Source organism: Calcarisporiella thermophila (genome assembly GCF_041956535.1).
Source record: "Calcarisporiella thermophila strain CBS 279.70 unplaced genomic scaffold VTP21scaffold_26, whole genome shotgun sequence".
Taxonomy (NCBI): Eukaryota; Fungi; Calcarisporiellomycota; class Calcarisporiellomycetes; order Calcarisporiellales; family Calcarisporiellaceae; genus Calcarisporiella; species Calcarisporiella thermophila.
Window position 1 is genome coordinate 43922 of NW_027192216.1, and position 10757 is coordinate 54678.

Here is a 10757-nt window from a genome sequence, read left to right on the forward strand (position 1 = left end):
GTTGCTTGATCAAAAAAAAAAACTAGAGGTCACTCACCGGCCGTCCCTGGATGGCACAGTGGTTAAGAGTCCCGGGGCTTAACCAATGTGTGCTGGGTTCGACTCCCGGCGATGGCACCTGTACTAGAGATGGGTCCGGGACATACTCTAGGAATCGAGCTATAAGATACTCCGTTCTTAATAATTTGATATTGATCGTCCTCAGAAAACAAGAAATACGTTTAATATAGGGCCTGTCAGAAGAAATACATGTAAGCAATGGTTGAGCGTTAGAAATAGCGTGCAAATCCTTTCATTTAACTTGTATAGGGGACTTTTCAATAAAAGATCCTTCAATCTCAAAAAAAAAATCAGAAAGCGCGATATCTTTCAAGTAGAGCAGCCAATAGAATTGATTGTCGCTACGTTGCCGACCCCTCGTGGTTACTCGCCGGCCTCGTGGTTACTCTTATGCTCCCTCATGGCTATCTTGTTGATGTTGATTGATACTTTGTTGTCTTATCTATCTCATCTTTGAACCCCAGTGAGAGTTGTTCTCCTTTGTTCACAATTCTATTTAAACCCTTCGGTTTATTTTAATGTTCAACACCAATTCCCTGAATTATTAAGATAAATCTCTTATTTTTATCAAGATCCGGATATCCCTCCACACAAACCTCTTTTCGCCTGTAACAGATTGAATCAGATGTTCTTGTAATTTATTTAGAAGGAAAATTTACCACTACAATCCCTCGATCGAGAGGTCACTCACTCACTCACGGAGGAGGGTTAGTGTAGTGGACTATCCCTGGTATGCCGATGAGAATGGCGTGGGTTTGAATCCCACTTCCTCCACCAGCACTTACTCTTAGTTTGTGACTGCTGTCCACTTGATCAGTAATTGAGTCTTTATTATTGAAAAGATCGCTCCTACGATAAGTACAAAGATTACATCGGTTTCACGTACATGCTATTCACGACAACTACGATATGCGCATATCGATTGAACGCCTATCTATCACGGACCTATATCTCGCTATATTAAGTCCATTGACATTAACTTCATGTAATATATGAAAATTAAATAAAAAGTTTCCATTGATTGACCAAAAAAAAATTCGAGAGGTCACTCACTTGGATACAAATCCAAGGAGACAAAATATCCTTCAACCAAAACATTTAGCTCCAATACGATATTGCCGAATGCCCTATCATCCGTATTCCAAGTTTCCCTTTTACTTTTCTTTTCCTTTTTTATCTCCTTTCCTCTCTCGTATACCACCTTCCTTGAAAAATAGGAAGGTATCCACACTATCTACCATGTCTTACATGTATTGCTTATTATCTAATATCTTGATATCTATCAAAATCCTTTACTAACAAAAAAGAGTAGTTTTAAATAAAGATCCTTCAAAAAAAAAATCGAGAGGTCACTCACCAGGTTTAACAGAGTAGGATACTTTTCAATAAAAGTTTTATTTGTTGAAAAAGGTCTTTCTTTTATTTTGGGGGTGGAGTAGCTTAGTGGTAAGCGCTCCCAGGTGCCATCGAGATGGCACGGGTTCGAACCCCCATCAGCACAAAAAATGTGAATGGACACTCCACTAATTCTGTGTCTTGCTTGTCGTGTCTATGCTCTCCATTAGTATTACTTCTGTCTTTCCAGTCCGGTTTTCTACAGTCACTCTCTTCGTCCCGTCGCGCCTGGCTCCTCCACAAGTATCGCCTCTGTCTTGTCGTGTCTGGTCTTCCCATTATTACTGTCTCTCGTTACTGTTCCTTGCTTGCCGTACCTGTCGTGTCGAGTTATTCTACTATTACTGTTCCTTAATTGGTCTATACCTTCTGCCAGCAATTTGGCTATGATCTGCACAAAGGCGTACGACCCTTGATTCACCTTCAACGATTAACTTCATGAGGATACTTTTCAATAAAGATCCGTAGCTTCAAAAAAAAAAAGAGGTCATTCACCAGGGGGAGGAGTAGCTTTGGCTATAATCTGTACAAAGGCGTATGACTTTTGATCCATCTTCACCGATTAACTTCATGAGGTCACTTTCCAATAAAGATCCGTAAAATAATTAAAAAAGAGATCACTCACTACCCATCCAAGCACGGGACTCTTTAAACTTTAACCTTTGCGTTCTTGTACCTAATCATCTTGTTCAGTAGACTCCCTCACAAGCAATATAGTTTAAATAAACCACAAGGCACAAGTTCTCGCCTCCATAGAGGAAAAAAAAAGGTCATTCACCATCCATCCATAGCTCTTCAGTGGCACTAGAAGAGAAAAGAGGAATTCACTTGAACCCGCAGTTGGCAGAGGCACTGTTTCAGGAAGTCCCACAAGTTGAAGGAGCATGTATACTTGCGTTTGGGAAATGCGTGCTAGCTAACTCAAAGATCTAACACTTCCGCACTAGAACGCGAAGACTATACAGGTCAAAACAAGGCGAGAATATCACATCTGAATGGAACGAGACCCTACGCAACTTCATCAAAAGAGAGATAGCGTTGATGTACTGATTGAGGCTAAACCAACTGTACCGAAGCATAGAGACCTATTATGAAGTTTTTTAATCACAGTATGGTCATAGAAAGTAACTTATGTAATACCGATGAGGAATGAAGACCATAGAGCACGCTTTCTTAGAATATACAAGAATTGATGACCTTTGGAGGTGATTCAATAGATCCTACTAAAAAATTATTTTATTTTCTTTTCTTTTCGTTATTACCATTTTCCATTTATTATTTGTTATTTCACAACATTTTCTACTTATAGCACATTTCATCTAATATTATATATCCAACTACTGCGCATTTTATAATCGTTTATAAACAGTGTTTTTGGTTTCAATTATGAACTAAATTTTGCAAATAATCATTTTCTAAGTTCTTTAGAGAATAATTGAGTTTGTCTGTTATTGATGTTTTAATAACAGTACGTCCTCTATCATTTTATTGAATTGTTTACTTCATCAACTCGTTATTTAGAAAGCTGAATACTAAATATTTGTGATTTCAATAGCTTTGTATTTATTAAAAAATGGAAAAACTTGGTAAATAAATTATAAAAAATTCAATATAATCAACCAGATCCAAGTAATGGTTTTAATGAGGATATTGCTTGTATTTGATCTATAACTGATATTAATCGGTTTTGGAGCCGGAGTCCTTGGTTGATATCCACCTGCTAAGGCTCCATTTGCTATAGTTAAGTACTTGCAATATTCTCTGCCATTTTCCAGTAAACTCTTCCCAGTTTCATGGTCTACCCCGACAGACCTCTGCCCACTCCAAATCATTTCAGCTGCTTTATTCACGTCATACCGCATTCCAGGGGTGACTAAGTCACATGCTTCGTTGCAAGGGGCATACGAGATCGCACCACTTTCAATACCAAACAGGGTTGTCATTCCAAGCTTAAGGCGATTTGCGAGATATAGATCAATTATTGCTTGAACGAGCACAGTGTAATTGCGCACAATGGAGGTGAGTACCTGCTGACTGTTAGGGAGAGCCCCAACCGCCCAATCTGAACACCACTGATCTGTGCCATGACCAATAACAGGTTTGCCCGCGACTGCAAAAGCCTTAAGAGCTGCTGTTCCCATAGCACCTCCACCAGCGTTCCATAGCACATCTGCACCATGTTTCAGAAATATCTGGGCATAGTACTCTCCCAAAACGTTCTTTACCAGGCTCTCAGCATAAATACAGAGTACCCCACACTCACTGCACACAGATTTCACTCCGTTGGCAAAACCATTAACCAGTCTAGTGTAAGACAAACTTGTGGAGTTTGACCCACTAATAACTGCAGGGAGCCTGTTGAGATCTCTTGCAAATAAACCCGCCACAATTCCAGCAAGAAAGCCTTCATGTTCTTCGAGAAATACTGCAGAGGCTACATTCGGGGCTGAAGAAGGATATTCATAATCAAGGATTACGAATGTCGAGTTATTAACAATATTTTGACCAACAGAATTCCATGCATCAGCAGCTTGTTGGCCAAGTGCGATGATTAAATCTGATTGTGAGGCTTTTATAAGTGCATGGCTGTACTCTTCAAGCTTTTGAGTTGGGGGTACTATAGCGGGTTGAGCCTCACACATTCCTATAAAATCATTGTAAGTTTGTCATTTCATTCGACTAATATATGGGTCTAAAGAGAATATTTTACCTTGCGACCGCGAACACGCGGCTGCAGCTCCAGCCTGTATAAGATAAGCAACATTGCATTTAATGGAGAAATCGGATTGCGGAGGCAAAACGATCTGGACCGATACAAGACGCGCAGCTGCAAATGATCCAAGCAAAAGAAAATATAAACATATATAAATTGAGATCATCCCTAGGTCTCATGCTTGATAAAAGCATAATTAATTAACACTACATTTAAAAATTAACGGTATTTTTTCAAAGGAGGCCAAATTGAAAATACGTCTAATTTAAACTACAATCAGGACACAATTTTACTCATTAAATATTTTTAAGATCGATATACTATTTTGGCTTTTGGGTGAAGAGATTTTTTTAAATATTACTTCACTGCTTAGGCATCGAATTTATTAATTTGAGATGGCATGATACTCGAAAATCAACTATATGCCTAAATATATATGACGATCTCTTTGATTATTAAAGAAAATTCAATATACTGTCATAAAAAGACAGAATTGCATTTGCAGTATCTTTGACAAAACGGCGATTGATAAATATGAGCTACACGTATTTAAGTCGATAGTTTTTATAATTGAATCCAACATAGTGTTCTATCGTTACTAGTTAAAGTTATTTATTTAGTATTTTAGATGTCCAATTAATTTATTGTACGCTGAATGATAACAAGCTATTATCAATTCTAAAAACCTTCTCCTTAATCATAATCCAGATTTAGAATATCTGAGATCCAACAAACCTCACTAGCAATAATTTCTCATAAATATTCCAGGGCTGGGATTTCTGGCCTTGTATGAACGATAGGATCTGGAGAGTTCATTGTGCGATGCGATCAGGGAATTTTGAGCGGTGATCAAACACTATGATGTTTAGTCAGAGAAATGAGTAGATTGTTCGTTGATGGAGATCTAAAGCTTATCCCAATTTTCTGAGATCTGTGCAACTTTTAGCCAGGGTCGGGACACCGGTTAATAATGTTTTAAGTTCAATAATGCCGATAATATCGTTTCTGTCGGGAGATGTACTCTAGTTCAAGTCTGCAGTCCAGGCCATACTTAGTTTTTTTATCTATTGGATATTTTAACGAAAATACTTCGTAGAGGTATTTGGATAAGATAGATTAATAAGGTAAAATCGATTAGGATATATTTCTAGCCTACTCTATCTTACAATACATGTGAGGAGTAAAAGCAGGTTATAAATACACAAAATATGTAAAGAAAATAATTTCGACAAGAGTATAAATGACTTTGGTTAAAGTGGGGGTGTTCACGCTTCCAGCTTATTCGGATTATTTTGCTTAAAAATAAGCAAAATTCTGCATTTTAACTGGCTACTAAAAATCATTAGCCAATCACAATGCGCTATTTCGCTTATTTATGATCAAAATAAACCGAATAATCAGAAGCGTGAACACCCCCAATAACTACAAGTAAGGAAAAATGTGTCAGTGTATTTTATCAATTTTTCTTTGAATGCTCTTATCTCCTGAATGGATGGAATATTATACAAGCGGTTTTATTATTAAACACAGGTGGATCTACACTATGTGCTGTTCCAACCGCTAGCCCGCTAGTTATAAATGCATTTCTGATAAAACTAGGATAGCATTGAATAGCACCCCGAGTTTATGGGAAATTGATATCTTTATAAATATCGATGTGTGCCAAAGAGACCCAAATACTTTTATATTCTCTCCACCATTCCATCTAAATATTTTTATTTGCAATGGTGGTGTTTTTATTTTTTTAACACTATCTTACATCTATGAAGCCAACTCGTAAAAAGATTCGAGATCGTGTGCTTGAACTTTCAAGAAAGGGAGAGTCCACACATAAGATTGGTGCACGAGTGAGAATAAGCCGTGAAACTACTAGAAAAATCATCAAGCAATGGAGCACCCCGAAATATCCTCTTATGAAGCCAAAATATGGTCGTCCACGTAGTCTAAGCGAATCAGATGAGAAATACATCGCTAAGAAGGCGTCAACTGAAGAGGGTTCTAAGCTTGCCGACTTGCAGCAAGTTATCAAAGAACTTAATAAGAGCGTAACAAACAAAACTGTAAAAATGATGCTCAGACGTCACGAAGTAGAGCCTCGATCAAAGCCTAAAAAGCCTTTGCTGCTCCCACGCCATTTTAAAGTTTGATTCAAATTCGTAGCTCAACTCGCTAGATAGGATTTTTAGACCATTCAAACCATAATATTATCGGATGAAACCATTATACTCTTTTTACAGACCACGGCAAAGGAATACACATACGTAAAGAGGGGGCAGCTTTTGCGTGAGTGCAATATTATTCCAACCACGAAACAGGGAAAAGAGGCAATCATGGTATGATGCTGCATTACCTCGTAAGTGTGGGGCTTCTACTTCGCGTGGAAGGCGGAGTAAATGCTAGGATGTATCAGACCATTTTAGATGAGGGTTTTATTGGAATACTCGAACGGTACGGGATGGACAAGGACAAGGTCGTATTCCAACATGATAGCGCCCTCATAACGCCAAGTCAACTCAAGCATGGCTGCGAGATCGCAATGTAAAGGACTTAGAATGGCCTGCTCAGTCACTGGATTTGAATCCCATAGAGAATGCGTGGGGCATCTTGAAGAGATGGCTTCAAGATTATTCTACTCGGCCAAAGGAAAAGCCCTGGGAACGAATCAAATACACGTGGGAGAATATAGAAAAGACCTATATTGATAAACTATATGAGAGTATGTTGAGGAGATTCCGAGCTGTTTATAAAGCTAGAGGAGGATATACGAAGTATTGAAATATTATTGTGAAATAACGATAAACATGTTTTCAATTTTATCATGAAAGCCCTTTTTCCTGAACATCTATATTAATACCCATGGTTTTTTAGAAAATGCATTTATAACCAGGATAGCGGTTGGAACAGCACATAGTGTAGATCCACCAGTTTTAATAATAAAGCCGCTTGTATAATATTCCATCCATTCAGGAGGTAAGAGCATTCAAAGGAAAATTGTTAAAACACGCTGTCACATTTTTCCCTACTTGTAGATCGACTGATTTAGTTATTCTTTGTATCCACGAAATCGCAAGCTATCTTTTGACTACCATCGAATTGAATCAGTAAGCCTCCTACCAATTTCTGCTTAAGTCTTCATTTTTTTTCTCCGTGCATGTACCCACTGCTCTTTAATTGCAATAAATAGCCCTATAAGAAGTGATATAAGGATAATTTATGGATATCACGAGGTATACTGCATTTTTCTTAATCTTTATTTTTTTTTATAATTTTTAATAATCTCCTATTAGCTATTTTCGGAAAATACAAGGAAATTTTAAGGAACCTGCAGCATTCCCCATAGTTTCCATATTTTTTTTCCTGTGATCAATTCTTATATGGTAGTCCAGATAGAGAGATACATTTGAGTACATCTGACATTGTCTACCAATAGCGTGGCATCATCCTCTTCTCGGTCATCTATGACGATTACAATATTTATCTTGTATATGGTTCAGACAATGGTATCGTATAGGAGCATGGAGATTTACCGGTCATTTGCTTGTACTTCCCCGTGGTATCCGAAGAGCTGTTTGAATCTCTGAGTGTGTGTCTAAGGCTTATATGGGATCCCTTGACGTCTTCTATTGAATACCTCCCAAAGGTCAACAATTTTCGCGTATTTTCAAAGAAGGAATATTCTATGACCAATACCTTTTCACGCCGGCATCTCTTGCTATTAAGGCTGCTACTAGATTTGTTGTTATTTGGGAAAATAACAAGTCCATTCCGTTTTAACATTAGTCCTATATTGAAAAGTGTCCTATCTTGTTTAAAATGGATGAGTAGCTTTCATGTCATATTCCCCAAGGAAATGCTCCTGGTCTACCTTGGATGAAGAAGTATAAAAAAAAAGAAGGAAAGCGAGAAAAACAAAAAAACAAACAAAAACTAAAAAAAGTAAATATATAAGGAGTAAGACAGGTCAAGCGAAGCTGCTTTGTATCATAGAATGAATCAAAGTATTGCATAAAAAATATGATATTTGTGAACATGAAATAAAGGAATAGGATAAAATATAAAAAGAATAAGAAAAGAAAGTAAGAAGAGAAGAAGAGCAAAAAGAAAAGGAATTGGCTATAGTATGCAGCAGAGAGAGGTTGGAAGAGGTTCTCACAGCGGAGTTGCTTGATGTTAAGGCTGCTGTTTGCTACATAAAGGTATCCTGGATAAATATCACAGTTTCATCTATAACAATCAACCAACTTCTTCTTGGGCTTTTGTCGATAAAGTCTTCCTCCTGATCCTGTTTTATTGCCGCCAATCACTTGAAGCTTATCCTCGCCGTAGTTTGTAGTCATATTGCATTGTTATGGATATCGGGATAGGATGGTTGGTGAATGACCTGTTTTTTTTTGAAGCTACAGAACTTAATTGAAAAATATCCTCATGAAGTTAATTGTTGGTGAATCAAAGGTCATATGCCTTTGTACAGATCATAGCCAATTGCTGGCAGAAGGTATAGACCAATTAAGTAACAGTAATAGTAGAGCAAACAGACAAGCAGAGAAAACCAGACACAACAAGTTGAGTAAACCAGACACAAAAGATACGGCAAGCGAGGGATATTAATGAGAGACAGTAACAATGGAAAGGCCAGGCACGACAAGGCAGAGGAAATACTAGTGGAAGAGCCAGACACGACAGGACGGAGAGGGTGATTGTAGAGAACCAGACTGGAAAAAGCCGATAATACTAATAAAGAACATAGACACGACAAGCAAGGCACAGAATTAGTGGAGAGTGCGGTTCTCAAGCCGGAGTTGGGACTGGGGTTTGATCTTCAGAGGTGTCCTGGGTAAAAAACACGGAATCATCTATGATGTTCACCCAGTTTCCCCTTGACCATTTATCGATGAAGTCTTTTTTCCGATTCAGTTTCGTTGCCATCCACCACTTAGACTTTACTCCTCGCTGTAATTCGTGGTCAAATTGTTTGGTTATGGCTACCGGATTGGATTGGGCATCATCTAGCACTAATTCAAGTCTCGAGCGGTATATCCACAAGGCTATGTTGTGGCTCAGAGCGACCACTTCGTTGAAGCGTTGGTCTATTTGTTTGTCTTGTCCAAACAGTCTGTCTTCTCTCGTGGATTCGTGTGGCGATATTCCAGTGATTCTGCAGTTTGTCTTGTCAACTCTTTGCCAGAGTTGTGCGATAGCTGGGCAGTCTAGAAAGGTATGGGCAATTGTTTCGGGTATTCCTAGGAAATACCTTTTGCAAGTGTTTGAATTTCCAGTCCATTTGCTAGTGATGATTCCGATAACTATTTTGTGCTTCATAAGTCTCCAGCGAAGGGTTCTGTGCTTGGGTTCTGACGGATGCTTTTTCTGGTGAGTGACCTCTTTTTTTTTTAAACACGCTCAAAATATTTTATGTATCTGAATAACATATACATGAGAAAAGGGTAAAACAGCTAAAATAGGTTGGGAAGGAAAGAGTAAATAATAGAACATGGTAGAATAAAAACGTATTTTATCCAAGACAAAGAGCTCGAGAAAAAATAAAATGAGTGAAAAGCTAAAATATCTAATCACAGCATTCAAGACAGCAACAAAGACAGCTTCCAATAGCACATCCAAGATAAAGGTTTCCGCAGCAGCCGTCATCTTTCTGAGGAGGAGGTTGTTGGACGTATACGACATTGAGAGGGGGATTGGGAGCATAGGCTTGCTGTGGTGGGGGTGGATATCCATAATAACCCTTGTCTTGCTGGCCGCTCCTGTTATCAACCGGAAGTTTTAATTGCAATTGGGAGAGGGGAAGACGGGATAAAATAGAACTGGTGAGTGACCTCTTTTTTTTTTACAAAGGACCTTTATTGAAAAGTGTCCTATCCTGTTAAAAAGGTAGAGTAGCTTCTACGTCAAAATCACCCAGGTAATGCTCCTGGCCTACCTTGCAGAATTTGGAGGATAGAAGGAAAAAGAAAGAAAGGAAGAAAAGGATTTAAGTGTAAGAGGAAGAGAGAAAAGGTGATGAGGAGAGAGCTAGGAGAGTATGGAAACAGCAATTAGCTTGATAAAGAAGGGGATAGGAATAACTGTAAGGTGAGTGACCTTTCGGCCAAGGGATTGTAGTGGCGGATTTTCCTTATAAATAAATTACAAGAACATCCGAATCAATCTGTTACGGGCGGTTGGAGACTTGTGGAGAGATGTACGGACTTAAAAGAGAAAAATAAGAGATTGGTTTTAATAATAATACTAATAGAATAATATAACCAGTGTATCCTCACCTTAAAAGAGAAAAATAAGAGATTGGTGAGGAACAACAAGTCAAAATGGATGGATTTAAATAAAGATAGGAAATCAGAAAAATGACTCAAAATAGATGTTCCCAAGGATAAACTAAAAATGCATCTTTTCAAAACAAACGATCACAAGAAAACAACAAAAGATCAATAACATAGCACTATATAATCTTATCCCTCGTCATGTGATGTCGTCGGGTGAACCGGACTACATTAAAGACCGCCACCTCACTCCCCGAATCCCAGAGTGACTGCTTACGTGACTTCTCTGTACCAAAGACCAATATCCTCGTAACAAA

The 10757-nt window shown here is 38.2% G+C and overlaps 3 protein-coding genes across 3 annotated transcripts; 1 reads left to right on the forward strand and 2 right to left on the reverse strand.

Moving 5' to 3' along the window:
* Positions 1 to 3132: 3132 nt before the first annotated feature.
* VTP21DRAFT_6199 (uncharacterized protein) lies at positions 3133 to 4334 on the reverse strand (the record flags this gene model as incomplete). Its single annotated transcript, XM_069396802.1, has 3 exons — positions 3133 to 3175; positions 3268 to 4099; positions 4166 to 4334. 3 exons carry the CDS (start codon positions 4332 to 4334, stop codon positions 3133 to 3135), a joined length of 1044 nt encoding a protein of 347 aa, XP_069247084.1.
* A 1597-nt stretch (positions 4335 to 5931) lies between these two features.
* On the forward strand, positions 5932 to 6710 carry VTP21DRAFT_6200 (uncharacterized protein; the record flags this gene model as incomplete). The annotated part of the gene is made up of 3 exons (XM_069396805.1): positions 5932 to 6309; positions 6406 to 6501; positions 6579 to 6710. 3 exons carry the CDS (start codon positions 5932 to 5934, stop codon positions 6708 to 6710), a joined length of 606 nt encoding a protein of 201 aa, XP_069247085.1.
* A 2246-nt stretch (positions 6711 to 8956) lies between these two features.
* VTP21DRAFT_6201 (uncharacterized protein) lies at positions 8957 to 9487 on the reverse strand (the record flags this gene model as incomplete). The annotated part of the gene is made up of 1 exon (XM_069396806.1): positions 8957 to 9487. One exon carries the CDS (start codon positions 9485 to 9487, stop codon positions 8957 to 8959), a length of 531 nt encoding a protein of 176 aa, XP_069247086.1.
* Positions 9488 to 10757: the final 1270 nt, after the last annotated feature.